Source organism: Podarcis pityusensis (genome assembly GCF_964106645.2).
Source record: "Podarcis pityusensis genome assembly, chromosome: 8".
Lineage (NCBI taxonomy): Eukaryota > Metazoa > Chordata > Lepidosauria > Squamata > Lacertidae > Podarcis > Podarcis pityusensis.
The window spans coordinates 72,690,158-72,708,647 of record NC_138033.1 but is presented as its reverse complement, the minus strand read 5'-3'; the positions used below and the strand labels follow the sequence as shown (position 1 = coordinate 72,708,647).

Below are 18,490 nucleotides of genomic sequence, written 5' to 3'. Positions count from 1 at the left end.
CCTTGACTCATTTGGGTCAGGACGAGCCTCCTTGCCTAGTATCTAATTCCCTAGTTCAGGAAGGTTTAGGGTTATGTTTATTAACTGCATACATTGCTTCCTACTGAAGGAAGCCATTTACAAGCAAAGGAAAAAAGATGCTATAATAAAATTGCAAAAACGTTACTAAAAACGGATTCAGCAGTATGCTAACCTGTTAAACAGTACAGTGTCCTTTAGCTGGTGTTGCACAAGAGCCCAGGAGAACAAAAATGTATTTGATTGGCACCCAAATGACAGGATTGGTGCCAGGCAGGCCTTCCTGGAGAGAGCATTCTGTAGACAGGGAGCCACTGCAGACCAGACCTGTTCTCTTCTCACCACTCTCCAAACCTCTGGGCATGTGTGAACACTGCCACCCTTCTTTAAATCTCACCTCTGTCACTTAACAGGTAGGGTTGCCACATGCCTGGATTTTCCTGGAAATAAATACCCGGAATACTGCAGTCGAAAGCAGTGTCTGGGAGGAAATCGGCTAAATGTCTGGGAAAATCTGGATGTATGGCAATCAATGTCAGCTGTGTCATTTTTTGCCAATTTCCCTTAAAAATAGCTCAACAACTTTGGCAAAAAAAAAAAAGCTGACAGAATTTTCACTTTTTGAAATATGGCAACCCTGTTAGCAGGAAGTATGTGAGTGTCAGGGACGCGGGTGGCGCTGTGGGTTAAACCACAGAGCCTAGGACTTGCCGATCAGAAGGTCGGTGGTTCAAATCCCCATGATGGGGTGAGCTCCTGTTGTTCGGTCCCTGCTCCTGCCAACCTAGCAGTTTGAAAGCACGTCAAAGTGCAAGTAGATAAATAGGTACCACTCCGGCGGGAAGGTAAACGGCGTTTCCATGCGCTGCTCTGGTTTGCCAGAAGCGGCTTAGTCATGCTGGCCACATCACCCGGAAGCTGTACGCTGGCTCCCTTGGCCAGTAAAGCGAGATGAGCACCGCAACCCCAGAGTCGGCCACGACTGGACCTAATGATCAGGGGTCCCCTTTAGCTTTATGTGAATGTCTGGTGGGGAGGAAACAGGAAGTGGGTTTCTGGGTGCAGATGAAATGGGAAGTGGGTGCCTGGTGGGGTGCAAACAGGAAGTGAGCTTTAGCTGGAAATGGGAAGTAGGGGGGAAATTGGAAGCAGACATTAGCTGGGGGCAGTCTAGGGAGAATGAGGGTAAGGGAGATCGCCTGATAGCCTGTGGGGATACATGAAAGCTGAGCTGGGGAAGGAGGAGAGGGAAAGCTGGGGGCACTTTCTCTCTGAGTCCTGAGTAGAATCCCTCGGCCAAAATTCCTGCTCCGCTTCTTGCCGCCACCCCAGCCTTCTCAATGACAAACAGGCCTGCTTCCTTATGCCTCGGGTCTACCTGCGACAGAAGCACTTTGTGCATGCACGCAGAGTCTGATGTGCCTAAGTATGGCTTGTGCCCCAGAGCAGCTTATTTCCTGGAGAGGCCTGGCCGTAAGTGAGGCTAATGGACCCTCCTTGGTAACATGGCACGCACCAGCTGCTAGCGAAGAATTGTGCAAATGAACACCTCCCCCCCACCCCCCAGCCTGCATGTCTCCAAGTAAATTAAGTTGACCTTCCCTCCCTCCATTCTCAGTGCCCTCCCCTGATGAGGATCCCTCTCGGCTCTCTCGATAAATCTGAGCTTCTCGCCTCCCGCTGGGGGCTCTCCTGGAAGCAGGGAAGGGAGGACGATGCGAGTGCCAGAGTGATTTATTTAAAATAATAATGGGGGATTGGGAAAGGAGGAGGGAGGGAGGAGAGTGACAAATGAGGGGGGGGTGTTGTAAATAAATAATTAAATAAATGAGGCTGTAGCCGGGGCCTATAAATAACATTTGGCCCATCCCGGTCAAATGTAGAGCAGCTTCCTTCCCTCATTACATTTTGCTCATGGTGCGTTAAGAGATGTCCTGTGGCTGGCACAGTTTGGGGTTTCTTTGGCTTCTGACCACTCCCCCCCCCCCCATGGGAATGCCGCCTTCAGAAAGACTGCCCAAAAGAGAATGTGGTCTGTAGAAGGTTCCCTGTTCCTGGCCTAGCTCATATAATATAACAAGCCTACCGCAAACTCCTTCAAGTCTTTTATCCTCTCCATTTCCTTTTAGTATCAGTCATTTCATATCCCTAACTTCCTGCAAATAACGTTGTACTCAGAGCCATCCATGTAAGAGACAATTTAAGCACGGGAGCACAATAGCCGTAACGAATCAAAGTACGCTACCGTATACCTCTGAGAACTCAACAATTACCGTTTAATTTAAAACATTGAAAGTTTAAATGACCATTAAGCATGCTAAGAGGTTACTTTACAATACGCAGCGCCAATCATGTCAACATTATACCCACATAGAGGCCCCGTCTGCACATTTAAAGCAGTATCATACCACTTTAAACAGCCATGGCTCCCCCCCCCCCCCGAGACTCCTTTTTTAAGGGTGCCGAGATTTATTAGGTGATGGCCCCATTCCCCTCACAGAACTACAATTCCTAGAATGGCTTGACAATCCCTCTTCCCAGGGAACTCTGGGAGTTGTAGTTCTGTAAGGTCTATTTCTCACCATTTGGTGGGGATTCCCACCAAACATTATCATTTATTGTTTCAGCAATAACCACATCCATCTCTAAGCAGTGTACAAAAAACCCCAATGCAATAAGACTAAAAAATGAGATATAACTATAAAATGAGAATTCAGTTTAAAAGCCTTTGGAGGGGGGAGGGGGAGTCTTCAATAACTGTTGGAAGTTCAACAGGGAGATGAGGCCTCTTTGGCTTCAGCTGGAAGGGGGTTCCATAAAATTGGACCCCCAATACTGAACCCACAGGAAACCACTAACAGTGACTCCCCTGAAGACCTTAGTGATCTGGCAAGGATATAAGGGATCAAGTGGTCCCTGAGATATCCTGGATCCAAGTTGTTAAGCGCCATTCCTAAGCAACATCTCCCCCACCATGCACACTTGCCAAACATTGCACCTCCCATCAGTTCCCTTGTTCAGTCTGTTGGCTTTTTGCAGTATAGTAGCGCTGCAGAGAGCTTGCTGGGGAGACCATGCATTAAAAAGGGACTCAAAAATAACTTAAACAAGGTTTTAATTACAAAAACAAAAACTCCTTATACACTAAATACATCAACAACAAACCAGACCCAACCACCAACCCATCCCCCAGGGTAATGGGAGAGCTAGGTGCTGCTCCTTATATACTACACCCAATTGCCAACACAGCTTAATCAATACAACTCAGCAGCACCTGCTATGTTTCACAGCTGTAAAGCTGGGTCTCGTTATCTTGCTCTTGCCCTTGCTCTGGCCCCTTAAAGAAATACACATCGGGTGGAACAGTGATGAACCTTTACATTTAAAGAAACCATTCAACACAGTCATGCTTTTGCATGCTCATCAGTCCAGGCCCTGCGCCTCCTCTTCTTTCCCCAGGTTCGAAGGACCCCTGCGCAGAGGTGACCTGCAGCTTTGGAAGCACCTGTGCCCGCTCCACGGATGGGCTGTCGGCTAAGTGCATCTGCCCGTCTTCATGCAGTGGTGTGCCTGAGAACGTGGTGTGCGGCAGCGACGGCAAGGACTACCGCAGCGAGTGCCACCTCAACAGGCACGCCTGCGACAAGCAAGAGAACCTTTTCAAGAAGTTTGACGGGCCTTGTGGTGAGTTTTCTGGGGCTTCCGGCTGCCTCGCTGTTCTCTCTTTGGCCCTCCAGATGTTGCTGGGCTGCCACACCCATCTTCCCTCAGGCTGCTGCTCCCATCTTCCCTCAATGCTGGCTGAGGCTAATGTGAGTTCCCCACCTGTGTTTCAGTGTCTTAATAAAAGCCAGAGCAGCCATTCATGCAGAGGCACAGCAGAGAACCTCCTTTCTAAATGGTGCTCCCATCTCCCAGGCACCTTTAATCCAGGGATGGGGAAACTATGGGCCTTCCAGTGTCGTTGGATTATGACTCCCAGCATCCCTGACCATTGGCCGTGCAGGCTGGGGCTGATGGGAGTTGGAGTCCAGCAAACATGCAGTGAGCAACTGCTTGCCCACCTTTGCTTTAGAGCCGTGTTTTCCAAACTTGGGTCGCCAGCTGTTTCTGGACTACAATTCCCATCATCCCTGACTACTGGTCCTGCTAGCTAGGGATGATGGGAGTCGTAGTCCAAAAAACAGCTGGAGGCCCCAGTTTGAGAAACACCTTCCCACAACCTTGGTTCCCTAGATGGTTTTGGACTACATCTCCCATCATCTCCATACCATCTGGGGGTGGTAGGAGTTGCAGTCCAACCATACCTGGGGACTCAAAAGTTTGGGAAAGGCTGTCTTAGTATGAAAGTACTGTGAGGCTGTGCATCGTTAAAAGCTAAAACAAAAATGCTCTGTACATTCTCAAGGGAATTGTTTTCTTCTTTCTTTTTCCCCACTCGGGTAAAACGGCCTCTTGCCCAAGTACCCACCAAAATTTGTAACCAGCTTCAGTCATGCTCTGCTGTGTGTTTTTGAGGTTAAAGAGTCCTCTCTCTCCCAACCCAATATATACATGTGTGGCTCTTCTAGTCTCCATGGTGATGTGTTAATCCTCCATCCTCCCTTTTGGGTTTCTCTCTCTCTCGGGAGGGGCAGGATAGGAATGTAGATATTTCAGAGTCTTCGGATTTTATTTTATTTTTCAGAACTTGTGGGTTATGTTTGTTGGGAAATAATGCCCTTTTGTGCATATGTGTTGAATCAAGTTGGTTCCTCCCAGGTATTAGCTGGGCGCTGAAAATGCCCCGTGGAGAGACAGAGAAGGAGGATTAGCCAATAAGTAGTCCTGTATCTTCGGTGTTTCTATAAAAGTGCCCAAGGGGTGAATGGAAGGCGATTTCGATAAACCCGGATTAGGTGGGAGGGAGCTGGAAGGCCAAGGATCTCCACCTGTGCTCAGATACCTGGGGTGTGTGAGAGATGGCTGCTCATGCACATTGGTTCTGCACATCTCCTTTTGACATGGCCCATGTCCTGGCCACCTGGAAAGTCTGTCTTTTCTAAGTGGTCAGTATCCTTCCGGGACCCTTGACTCACCTTTCTTGCACCCTGCAATAAGTCTGTAGGTGTGAACTCTTGCAAGGCTCTCTAGCCTCCAGCAAGTGGGTAGATTTCCATGGAGAACCATGGAGAATTATCACGTAGCCATTGAGGGTGTGTGTTTTTCTGAAATTGTGTGTGTGATGCGGTGATGTGAGTTATGCCCATCTGCAATAAACATTTAAAGCAGTATCCTATCATGGCTCCCCCCCACAAAGAATCATGAGCACCGTCACTTTTTAAGGGTGCTGAGAGTAGGGACACCCCCCCCCCCAATTCCCATTGCAGAGCTACAGTTCTCAGACTGGTTTAACAGTCAGTCCCTCTTCCCAGGGAACTCTGGGAATTGTAGCTCTGGAAAGGGGAATAGAGCATCATCCATCCACCAGCACTTGTGCCAGGGAAAGACCCCCATCCTGAGACCCTAGAGAACTGCTTTCACTTCTACAGTGTTGGACTAGATAAATCAAAGGCAGCTTCTGTGGAGAAACTATATCTGCAGTGTTGAGTCCATAGTTAGAGAAGCAGCGTTACACACTGAAAGTCCCAGATTCAATTCCTGGGATGGCTGCAAGATTTTTCCGCTCTCATCATTCCTCACCTACTTTTCCCCAGACCCTTGCAAGAGCACCCACAACGACATGAACAGAGTTTGCCGGGTCAACCCTCGCACTCGGCGTGCTGAGCTCCTGCTCCGGCCTGAGAGCTGCCCTCTGAAGCGGGATCCAGTGTGTAGCGATGAGGGGGTAACCTATGACAATGACTGTGTCATGCTGAGGTCGGGCGCCATTCGGGGGATCGAGATCCAGAAAGTGCGGTCAGGACAGTGCCTGCTTCAGGGTAAGAGAGTCTAAATTCCAAGTTGTTACAGGTCTACGTGAAGGGTGTCTGAAACAAAAACCTCTAGGGACAGATTTCCGCAGTTGGAGGGGGTGGCCAGCACTGGAAAGGCCCTGTCCTTAGAATGAATTGCGATAGGTTTCATTTACATTTCCCCATACAAAAGTATTGGGACCATTTTCTTCTTGAGGAGAAAAGCAAGTCCTGTAGGCAGTGAGGAGGAATATGGTTGAAGGGGCAAAACAAATCAATAGAATCAGAACCCTCTTGCTTCTGAGGTGACTTGTCGGCGTTCATGCTCTGTGGAAGATGGTGGAGAATGCTCAAAGCACCCAAACGTCATCCAGTGTTTCTCGCTGGTCAGAATGCATATTCTCCACTTGGAGACTTTGCACATTCACAGGCCAATGTGTACAATACACCACAAAATGTGACTTAGAGATTTTGCTCACCAACCAGTTTCTGCAGTACTCTGTTCACCATTTTAATATGCACATCTTTCTCCACAATGGCTTGAGATCTGTGCAGGGGCTGGTTCCTAGGCACCTTCTCCTTTCAACTGCCATTGATCCAGACATGTGTGTATGTGTGTGTATATGTATATGTATATGTATATGTATACACGCGCGCACACACACACACACACACACACACAGCCTAGCCACAGTGGTCAATACATTGGTAACCCTCAAGACTCGATTACCATAGTGCACTGTATGTCAGGCTGCCCTTGTGTCTGTCCAGGAAGATGCAATTAGTGCAGAATGTAGTGGCCAGATAGTTTACTGGCAGCATGTCACTTCGCTGCTGAGAGGGCTGCAGTGGTTGCCAATTTGCTGCTGGACCAGGTTCGAAATTCCTGTGTTAATTCACAAAGACTTAAAAAACTTGGAACCAGAGTACCTTCAAGACCACCTAATTCCTTATGCTCTACTGCAATAGCTGAGGGAACCATTGGCAGTCCCACACATGCCCCTGAGGGTCAGCTGGCTTTTATCGGGGGCCGGGGCTTTAGTTCTGCCAGCCCTGCCCTGTGGGACTCCTTGCCACCAGAGGTTCTGCAGGAGCTTCCTGTGAAAACCATATTATTCAAGACGGGCCTTTCAAACCTGAGACGCTTTGCCACTTGCTCTTACTGACGTTTTTGATGTTTCTGTTGCATTTTTAGCCTGTACACCTCCTTGTGATATTTTGCACAGAAGTGCGGTTTATAAATATTCAAATAAATAAAATATATTGTAACACGAGAGAGCTCTCAGTTTGCAAAATGCCTACCATTTATTCATCCTGGGCCTCAGGATTTACTCTGTCACGGAATTATAGAATCATAGAGTTGGAAGGAACCAAAGGGCCCATCTAGCCCAGCCCTCTTCAATAATCAATAACGGAAGGGACAGATTGGATGTGCCTCTTAATTTAAAGTGGCTACTGACCCACCCTCCAGTGCTGCTCCTGAATTTCATTGCTTTCTCGTGCCCGGTTCCTTTCCAGACAAGTGCAAGGACGAGTGTCGCTTTAACGGCGTGTGCCTGAACCGCCGGGGGGCTGCCCGCTGCTCGTGCGAGCGTATCGCTTGTGATGGCTCCTACCGGCCTCTCTGTGGCAGGGACAGCCGGACCTACGCCAACGACTGCGAGCGGCAGAAAGCTGAGTGCCAGCAAAGAGCCGCCATCCCGGTCAAGCACCAGGGCCCTTGTGGTAAGTGGTGCGAAACTGCTGGGGGCGACAGCTTCTCCCTGTCTCCCTAGCTGTTGAGAGTGGAAGAGGCCCAAGCCCTTCTCTCTCCCTGTATCATCCGTTTGATGAGTCCCCGCGAACCCAATTTTCAAAGGTAAGTCGCTGCTTGTTTTGCCATTTTAATGGGCCACTGGTGGCAGGTCTGAACTGCCGGCTCATCTCCCCTGAAGTGGTTGTGGCCCTGCGCCTGCTCTGTTTCTTCTGGCTAAAGTTGTCTTGGGATTTTGCCTTCCGGTCATCTCCCTCCTTTGCTCGCTCCCTTTCTGTAAAGGGGAAAGTTTGAATAACGGTGTCTGGAGTGTTCAGTCTCTGTCTCCCACCCACCCAGCCTTACTCCCTTCCATCTGTCTGTCCATCCGTTTGTGACGTCCACCCGCTCTGCCTGCCATGCCATTCAGAAGCAGCTCCCATTGCTGTCCTTTTGCACCACAGGCGATTCCTTTCCCCCCAGGTAACGCCACTTTGGGGCAGCTCTCTGCACCTTTTGCCTTCTCCCCCATCTCCATTCTGCCCTACAAACCTTTCTCAGTTTACAGGTGTGATCTGTAGGCCATGTTTCTCGCCTTCGTCTTTTCTTGTCTGTTTCAAATCTGTCGAGAGGGAGAGAGCCTGATACACGTGAAACAGGTATTGATTTCCCTAGAGTAGACTTGCAGTCCTGAAGTGAGCAGGCCCAACAGAGCCCCTTGGGGGAGGGAGCGCCAAAGTTGTGAGGCCACCACTGAGAAGAGCCCGTCGTCCCAGCTGCCCAACACGATTGACTCAAGGGATTGACTGATTTACTCACTGGCCCCATCAAAGGGGCAGGGAAGACCTGGTGGGAACTTCAGTTGAGACAAAGCCTAGCAAGGAGAAGGTGCTGGCAAGGAACTTGAGGGGAGGAAAGTTCACAGCGTGAGGAGGCCTCAGACTATATCCAACAAGGAACTGCTGGAGTGTACTCCGTGAGGGACTGATATTTGATGTAACACCCTGTCCCCCAGAAACAGCGGCAAACTGAACAATCCAGCAGTTGTGGCTGTTTGTAAGCACATAATTCTGGGTATGTCCCTTTGGAAAGGAGTGGGGAGAGTATCCACCTGTATCTTCAGCATCATTTTCAGACCTCACAGTTTCCTCCTCCTAGGAAGGGGAGAGAGCTGAGGAGTGGGAAGTCTGTCTCTTCACACACCCACCCCCCAAAAAACCCACCCCGTGGGAGTCATGATGTTGTTAGCAAAGCCCAGGGATTAATTTTGAAAGTGCGCTAGGCAAAGCCAATCAAAGGCAAATGGAACGCAACTACCTTTGAAGCCGAAGGCCCCCGAAGCCTGAAATCGCAGCACAGAGCTTGGCAGAGCTTCAAGGTTTGCTCCTGGCTTTTATCCGTACCTGGCAGAGGAGGCCAAAGGCTCTTCAGGGGCACAGAGAGCGCCTGACTCAGCTGTTCCTTGCTAGATCCAGGACAGGAAACGCTTGGAGGCATTTCTGTGTTCTCTTCCCCCACCTAACCCGCCTTGTTTTAGATTTTTAGAGGGCAGGCTGTTCTCGTGTGTCCTGGGTGGCCTTCTGCCCCTTCTCCTCTTCCTCCTCCTCTCTCCAGGGCATTGTACTCTGCCAACCCCAGTGGACACAACATGATCTCCCCGCCCCCCCCCCCCCATCAAACAGCTAGGGAATAAATGAAACCTTTCCTGGGATATGCCATCAGCCAGGACTTGAGAGATGCTTCTCTCCCCAAGGCAGCTGCACTCGACAGCTCAAAGGTTGGCCTCTAACCAGCAAGGCATGCCCTCTGTCATGCAAAGTGAGCCTCCTCCTCCCATTTGATGCAGACCCTCTGGAGATAGAGAGGCTTTATATATATATTGCTCACAAGTCACTGGTCCAAAGTCCAGCTGAAGGTGATGTTCTGCTTGTGCTGCTCACAGCGAGGCTTGGAGGCAAAGCACACACATTGCATGCAGGCTGTCCCAGGTTGACTCACCAACTAATAAGGAGGCAGGGACCCTGTAGGGCAGCTGCCATTCAGAGTAGGTGGCGCTAAACAAAGATGGGCAGACATTCTGACTCTGTATGAGGCAGCGTCATGTGCTTAGCAGGATGCAGATTTCTCCTTGTTGTTAACTGCATGATTAAAAAGTGGGATGCTAACAGGACCCAGGTTTAGCTTGGGTGAATATTCCAGGGCAACAATACTTGGGGGCAGTTTAGACTACAGTGACACCCACCCACACCCTACTCCATACATGCACACTGCACTTCTGATACATGTTCAGCCCACATTCCCAACTGCAGATGAGAATGTTCACAAACCGGAACACTCAGTTCTGGGTTTGCAGCGTTCAGGAGCCAAAATGTTTGACTTGCAAGGTGTTTGGGATCCAAGGTACAACTGTACTTTGCAGCATTTAATAAAAAGAAGAAGATAAGCTGCCATTCTTTATCATATGAAAATGCCAACTTTTGATGACTTCTGTTTTCCCCATCCTACTATTTTAACATGCTAAAACACTCTTGCAATTGAAGCTCTGCCCTACAGCTTAATTCTCCACCCACCCTGCTTTCCACTCAGAACTGTCCCATGATGATAAGTTGACAAAACCTTTAGCAGATTGAACTGCCAATGAAAGCTTGCAACTTGCTGGAGTGACCTCTTGTCAATTAGTCCCATCCCTGGGTCTTGGGTGCTGGGCTCTTCATTGCAAGAGGAGGGGAGGAATTAAACAGGGTATGTCTGAAGGGGGCAAGAAGAGGGAGGTTGTCCATAGCTTTGTCTGTCTTCTCCCTCCCTCCTGCTCTCTCTCTCTCTCTTCTTCTTGCCTTTCTTTCTTTCTTTCTTTCTTTCTTTCTTTCTTTCTTTCTTTCCGTTGTGTGTCTTGTGTCTTCCAGCGTTGCCTGTTTGGAGAAAGGAGGCCCGTCCGCACAGTGCCCGGCCGCACCCCACCAGGATGTCTCTGCTCCGAGGTCGGCTTTCCACCCTTCCTGCCCCCCCGCTCACCACCCTTCCTTAGCTCTGCCCAAGACGATCTATCCTCTTCTCTTTGTGCCCTTAGTCCAAAGGACTAAGCAACCCCTTCCCTACTTGGAATGGAAGTTTTTGAGCCTTGTAAAATGCTTTGCATTTCCTCTTCCCCAAGACGGGTTATGCACGCAGTTATGCCACCAGCATTTGCTTTTCATGGTTGCTGTCATTGCAAGAGGCCACTGCCACCCACCCACCCTGAACGGTGTCCCTTCTCTCCAGCACGCACTGTGTGGTTCTCCTGTTCCCTGCGAATGAGGTGATTTGGGCTGCTCCTGGTTGGTTTTTATGATAACCCTTTGCCTGGCTTCTTATCATGCTGTCTTCAGACCCTTTCTTCCATCTTTGGTGTGTTTGTTTCTTTCTCTCTCTCTCTCTCTCTCTCTCTCTCTCTCTCTGTGTGTGTACATGCATGAAAGCAGCCACTCTTGGGTGGGGTTGGTATACCTGGGGACAGTATTCTTTCATGCCAACACACTCACTTCAGGCACAGGAAGGAATAGCAATGTCCATTGTCTTCTTCCTTGACTAGCATGCAATAAGAAACCTTTGGATTGACTGGGCCTGTTATAAATACTGGGAGCAGGATCTTCTGCATGCCATACACCAATCCCCCGGTCCCAGCTCTTAACAACTTGAGAGCCAGTATGCCCAGAAACCAATGTCCCCACTGTGGAAGGACGTGTGGATCCAGAATTGGCCTCCACAGTCACTAACGGACTCATTGTTAAAACCGTGTTTATGGAAGACAATCTTACTCGGCTAGGAGTTATCGAAGAAGAAGAAGAAGAAGAAGAAGAAGAAGAAGAAGAAGAAGAAGTGGTAGTTAGGAAATTGCATTAGGACAAGATTAGATGTAGGCTTCAGTGGGGATAAAAACTGGGATGGGACACCATATATGCCGCCCTGGGATCTTGGAGGAAGGGCAGAACATTGGAAGATTCAGGACAGACGAAAGGAAGTCCTTCTTACAGCACTTAAGTTAAAACTATGGAACACATTCCCACAGGAGGCAGCAATGGCCACCAATTTGGATGGCTTTAAAAGAAAGGATTAGACAAATTCATGGGGGAGAAGGTTATCAGTGTCCACTAGCCCAATGGCTATTCTCTGCCTTCACTGTCTGATGCAGTCATGCTTCTCTGAATGGGAGTCGCAGGTGGGGCGAGTGCGGTTGTGCTCAGCTCTTGCTTGTGCACATCCCATCAGGGCATGCGCTTGGCCACTGTGAGAACAGGATGCTGTGCGCTATAATGAGCCGTTGGCCTGATCCGGTGGGCTCCTTTTTTTGTTCCTGTGTTCCTACGCCATGCCACCTGCTGGGCATGGAAAACCCTTAACTCTTTACGCATGCAGGAATAAATTCCCCGTTTGTGGAGTCCTGTTTAGTTTATTTGCATCGACGGTGGCTCATCACAAATTCCTCCAAAAGAAGGTTCCAGTTTGCATACACTGCAAGGGAAGCCCATTAATGCCACGGGCTCAGTTAGTTACATCTGTCAGAACCTTGAGCTTCTTGGTTGCTAGGGCAAGTAATGCTGTGCTATAAGGCAAACAAATAAGATATCTATCTCTGCAAGGAGCATTCAACCAAATGAGTTCCCATCTACAGTCTGAAGAGGTATAGCCCTGACACAAGGTTTCCGCTTCACTGAAGCCTAAGAGTAGTAATTGTCTATCCATTGCGCTGTCCATGCATCACACCCTCCTGTCTGTCTGTCTGTCTGTCTGTCTGTCTGTCTTCCATGTCTCCCACCTTCTTTCTGTCTGTCTCCTCCTTTCTCTACTTGTTCAGGGCTGTTGTCTGAACCCCATGGAATGTGGTCTCTCCTCCCCCAGCCACACGCACATACCGCCCCTGTAATGCCTCATCCCTGCCTTTGGCTTTCCTCTTTTGACCTGTAAGCATCCTGAGACTGCATAGTACCAGCATATGGCCTTTGGCAGAACAACAGCAGGTTCCTCCCCCTCCCCACCCCTGCATTCACCCGCCCACCCTTTGATCCTGTTGCCTGCCGGTTGCATGAAGATTATGAATCCAGTGAAAACTCTTAAGCAAGAGAGACTGCTTTTGAAACACCGAACAACCTCCTGCGCGGCTTAGGGTGACCTTGAGGCTGAGGAGAACTCCTGCAGCGAGGAGGAATTCCAACTTAAGACTTGGCTGCGGTGGGAGGGTCTCGCCTGTGGATTGATGGGGGGCAAAGCACTTTCCCGTCCGCAATTCTATAGGCAAGCACAGAACTAGGCATTCTGAGAACCAGAGCTGCTTCTTCGCTACCGTTACTTAGAAGCAGCAAAGCTTCCAGCCCTCATGAAACTTGTGGGAGGTGATGTCACGGAAGGTGCAGATAGGGCTGAGCAAATCGTCACATAGCATCGAAGCCCACTGAGTAACTGTGGGGCAGTCTCTCTCTCTCAGCCTAGCCTACTTCACAGGACTGCTGCGAGGATAAAATGGGGAGTAGTGGGACCTGAACTCCTTGGAATAATAATACAAATGCATTATCATCATCAACAACAACATTCGCTCTCACCCTCAGCAGGGGAGGGACTCAGTGCCCTATAGCTCCTTGCCTCCCACTGCAAACAGCAGCGGCAAAATAAATGGAAGAATGCCGGTGTGTGTATAAATACACCCACAAGTTTGTTTCATGGGCATCATTAGTACCAGTTAGAGCATTTAGCTTTTCACGGCAAAGAAATTTGGTTTACTTTGAGATAGCTAGTTTACTTTTATCTTATTTTAAAAGATGTAGACTTCAGGGGAGGGGGCAGGAAAGCATGTTGGAATAGACTCTAATTCAGACAAGTAGGTAGGTGTTTGTGCTCTGTCAGCTTGGGGTAATTTGCTTATAAGGTACAGGCGGCCGTTCCCCACCCCCCATCTCCTTTTCTCCATTTTGAAACCAAGAAAGTCTCCACCAAGCTTTCTCCCCTGAGTACGTTGAGTAAGCATGTGGTGGTTTTTGGTTCGCCCAAAAGACAAATAGATTCCTATATTACCTCACACATCTTTTTGATGTGAGGGCGGTAGGGCGGCAGAATACCTCCACTGTCCCTCCCCTCACACTCACAATTAATGGCACCATTGCGGCTGCGACAATGGCACCATTGCGGCTGCGACAACAGGAGTCAACTGTGCAGCCATGATGGGCCTTCCCTCTGCCCCTTCATCCTGTTTGCTTAGAAGCTCCAAAATGGAACTGGGAAAGGGGAGCAGGAGGGGGCGTACCTGCCCAGGTGACGTTGATAAAGGAGCCCCATTACAGAGCAGGTTCTGTTGAGGGAATAGATTACCCTTGGAAGGGACAATGAGGCATTCATTCTCATAAATAATGCTGTGTGAGGGGGAATCGCCCCAGCAAAGTGGGGCATGGGCCTGAAAAGAAAGTTGGTATATATATATACAGAAGATTTAGTAGACATTTGTTTGTTAATGTATTTGTCCTGCCTTCTATCCAAGGAGTTCAAAGCAGTGTACATGGATGGCTCTCCTCCCACCATTTTATCCTCACAACAACCTTGTGAGGTAAATTAAGCTGAGAGAGGTCTATATATACAAGCTATAATTAGGCTGAGTGAGATGGCCGCCTCAAGCAGCTGATATTGGGTGTCCCAGAAGGACAGCCAATTGTTACTTTCTTTCCGTATATTTAAAGCACTTGGCTTTCCGCAAGAGAATCCCAGGAACTGTAGTTCCCCCACCCTTTGCAGAGTTACAATTCCCAGCATCCTGGTTCCCATGATTTTTCAGGGGAAGCTATGCTCTTCAAATGTATGGTGAGAGGGTGACCTCCAGGGCAAAAGTAACTCGGCCAGCCTTGAATACTATGCACCTTGACTCGGGAGGTGGCACGATTTTCCACTGGCAAAATGTATTGCACTGTCCCTAACTTGTTCACACATGCACGTTAGCTGAAGATCGGTTTTAATGAGAAACGTGTGGTGAACATGTAAGTAGGGTTATATGTACAGCCCTTCGGGCCGCTGGCCCAAGGTCACCCAGCGAGGAGGGATTTCAACCCAGGTCTTCATGCTCCTAGTCAGACACTTAGGCCGCATGCTATACATTGAAAGCAGATTTCTACAATTCTCAGCGCCCTAAACAAACTACAGTTCCCATGATTCTTTGAGGGGTGGGTGACGCTTTAATTGTATGGTGACACTGGCTCCCAGGAGTCCTTACCCTTTTGTCAACTGTAGTTCAGAAATGACACAGTGCGGAAACAAAACCTGTGGGAACCATACTCTCTATGGAGGGGAAAAGGCCCCCCTCAGAGGTGGCTCAAAATAGTGACGTGCCAGAGGCAGATAAACAACCCACCCCCTGGCAGAAGTGTTTTAATCGTTTAATTAATTGGCCGTTTGCTGCCCTTTTAATGCATTATTATCCCTTAATCCTTAGCTAACACCACAGGCACCCTGGTGTAGGTAGTTCTATGGTAACATTTATATATGGAACCCCCACAAAATTGGAATAGGGGAATAAAGTCCTCTTTACTGAGGAGTTGGTGCTCCCTCCTTGCTTTAACTTATGCCTCAGCGTAAAAAGAAGCCAGAAGTTAATACCCTGAAGGATTTGTGTTAACTTTTCATGCTTAAGACGGATGCTTAGGTCAGGTGTGCAGAACATTGAGCGCACCAGATGTGGGCTAGTGGTGATGGGAACTGTAGTCCTGCAACATCTGGAAGACCAAAGGTTCCCCACACCTGGCTTAGAAAACTTGGAAGTAATTCTATAGGGACAGCCCCTTTTACTGGAAGAAGTGTTTTTTGCTGGCAAAAGCAGTCTCCCTTGCTCCCCACTTAGGACTGTGTTTAGGGTGGGTCTTTTGCAAATCTGAAGCAGGGTGGTAGTGGTCTTGGGGATGTGCGTATCTGCCACACTGTGCCTCTTGGTGGAAGACAAGGGGGTGGGGAGTGAGTTGGGATGAGAGAGTTAAAGTGGCAAAGGATTCTAAGATGTGTGATAAAGAGAGATAATCCTCTCCCTGACCCGCTGTCAGCTATGTGCTTCTGCCATGTATGAACAGTAAAGGGTGGCTTTCGCCTAGTCGTGGTTGAAAAGAATATGAATGGGCTTCAGAAATTCCTTTGGCTGACATCAGATGTTTATCAATAAGGACTAGCTGCTTAGGGAAATCTGCGGTCCTGAGCAGCTGTGTCAGGAAATAAAACAGTACTACTTTTAGTTGGCACACTGAAGATGCTTTTGTATTCACAATGAAACAGTTAGGAACAGTTAGGGATGCAGACCCAGGAGTCCCAGTCCTAATTCCAAATTTCTAGGTGCTGGACTATGCTGATTCTCAAAAGTGGCATCATGTCAGAACCTGGGTTTGATCACTCATGATGAAATAGGTTTTTTTTAAAAAAAAAAAATTATGTAAAGGGGTCAGGATTCTTCAAATATACTGTCTTGAATATTTCTTCCACCAGGAGGCAGTGTTTGGTTTGGGGGAGGTCATTGTTTTTTTAACTTGCCCTTTGACCCCTCTAAACCAAGGAAACCCTCCTAACTGTGAACAGAGGACAAATGAGGTACCCTAGTTTTCTTTTACACTGACAAGAGGCCTCAAAGTATGCAGGAGTCCTGATAAAATAACCAAGCCATCACTCATGAGATCTAGCCACATGCCTTGCTGCAAAATTTTGGAAATGTGAATTTCAAAATATGCTTTTCCTTTACAAATCCAGGAAACACCCTTTTGACATTTGGGTTAGTCATGTGCTTCCAAATTTTGTTTTCCTCTCCCAAAAACCAAAGTGTTCAGGATTTCAGAATTCTGAATATCTTGGCTAAACTGTCTTCTACTTCCCTAAAAAGAAGGAGCAATATTGTGCTGACTGACTAAAAGGAAGAGCAGTAGGTTTTGGCTGCACTCCAGGAGATTTTTCTTCAGTCAGATAGATTTATCGCTCCCTGCCAAATAGTGAACTGTGGAACCTATAATGAAGGGTTGGCAAACACATGCTAGACTTATTTCCATGTTTTGAGGTTTCTGGCATGGTAAGGGGTAAATGATAGCATCTATGCCTTGAAACTTTCATATAGTTGGATGACAGGAGCATGAATACAGAGGGTCATATACAGCATTTGTTTATTCACTAGCTCAAAGCCACTTGCACTAGTGGACAGGGGAGTTCTAACGTTGCACACCAGAGGAATCGAACACAATAGCTGTGCCAGTGGAAATGTGTTGTGCAACAAGATTGCATGATCTGTTGTGCAGCAAAGTTACCACCGACTTGCTTAGGCATTTTCGCACAGCGATGTTCCTCTGGCATAAATGTTTCGCCAGTAGCACAAGTTATAAGCTAAGTACCGTATTTTTCGCTCTATATGATGCACCTTGTTTAAGAGGGGGAGAACAAGAAAAAAAATTCTCCCCCTCTCTGCTCAGCGCTCCCCGAGCTTGTGGGGCTGGCAGTGGGGGGAAGCGCTGCTTTCCCCCAACGCCAGCCTCAAAGACCAGGTCGGGGAGCAGTACAAAGGCTGCACACAGCCTTCCTGCTGCCCCCCGAGCTTCTGGGGCAGCGGTTCCCCCCACCGCCAGCCTCAAAGATCCCTGAAGCCTTCGGAGCGCAGCGCGAGTTCACGCTGCGCTCCGCAGGCTTCGGGTTCCTTTTGCTGAAGCCAGGAGATGCTCTCCCGGCTATCCCTGAAGCCTGGAGAGCGAGAGGGGTAGGTGCGACCAACCCCTCTCGCTCTCCAGGCTTCAGCGAAAGCAACGCGAAGCCTCCGGAGTGCAGAGGGAGCGCTCCCTCTGCGCTTCGGAGGCTTTGCGTTGCTATCGCTGAAGCCAAGGAGCCTGCATTCGCTCCATAGGATGCACACACATTTCCCCTTAATTTTTGGAGGGGGAAAAGTGCATCCTATAGAGTGAAAATACGGTAATTTTTAACTGAGTGCTGCATTGGATGCAAACCATATTCCGCCCGTTCAGTCCGTACACTTGGAGATGGAGACCCTCCCTCACCTACTGCGTCCAAGCAGAAGATTTGTAGGTGAGCGAAACACTTAACAAGCTTTGCTTTCTCTCCCTACTTCTTGATCCAGATCTTGGCACGCCTAGCCCCTGCCTGAGTGTTGAGTGCACTTTTGGGGCTACCTGCGTGGTGAAGAACCAGGAAGCGGTGTGCGAATGCCAGCAAGTGTGCCAGAGCATCTACGACCCGGTCTGTGGCAGTGATGGCCTCACCTATGGCAACCCCTGTGAGCTTGATGCCATGGCTTGCGCCCTCCGGAAGGAGATTAGGGTGAAACACAAGGGCCCTTGTGGTGAGTTTATAACCAGGGGATGGGTTTTTTAGCCTCCGAAGTGGGAGATTTTCATCCTGATCTGTACGTGTATTGGATTTGAAATCGTTTCTACATATGAAATAGTTTTTTATACGTGCAGTTGGTTTTTACTGTTTTTTATATAACTGTTTTTAATATATGTTTTTATACATTGTTGTATTTATTTACTTACTTATATACCACGCATCATAAAAAAAAGGACAGCCCCACATATAGCTCATTGCAGTAATCTAACTTCAAGGTTAATAATAGTAACAACAACAACGATGACGATAATACTAATGCAGCCCTACAGTCACTGGCCTAAGGTCACCCACTAAGAATGGATAAAAAATTAGTAGTGGTCCTCAGTCTCTGGTGGTGCCTGCAGTTTTCTCAATTTTTTTGCCCCAGGGAGCACAGCCAGTGGCCAGGGATGATTATGATGATCAAATTTATATCCTTTTCATTTCACTTTTAATTTGTATACATCCTTTCTATATAACTATATACAAGGCAGTTTAC

The 18,490-nt window shown here is 48.4% G+C and overlaps 1 protein-coding gene across 4 annotated transcripts in view; it reads left to right on the top strand.

Moving 5' to 3' along the window:
- AGRN (agrin) overlaps positions 1-18,490 on the top strand; it is a 244,839-nt gene that overhangs the window by 153,911 nt on the left and 72,438 nt on the right. For all 4 annotated transcript variants that reach the window (XM_081015949.1, XM_081015950.1, XM_081015951.1 and 1 more), the window contains 4 exons: positions 3,478-3,702; positions 5,715-5,939; positions 7,431-7,637; positions 17,744-17,965. In XM_081015949.1, the coding sequence (XP_080872075.1) occupies positions 3,478-3,702; positions 5,715-5,939; positions 7,431-7,637; positions 17,744-17,965 (879 nt within the window). The remainder of the gene's footprint in view (positions 1-3,477; positions 3,703-5,714; positions 5,940-7,430; positions 7,638-17,743; positions 17,966-18,490) is intronic.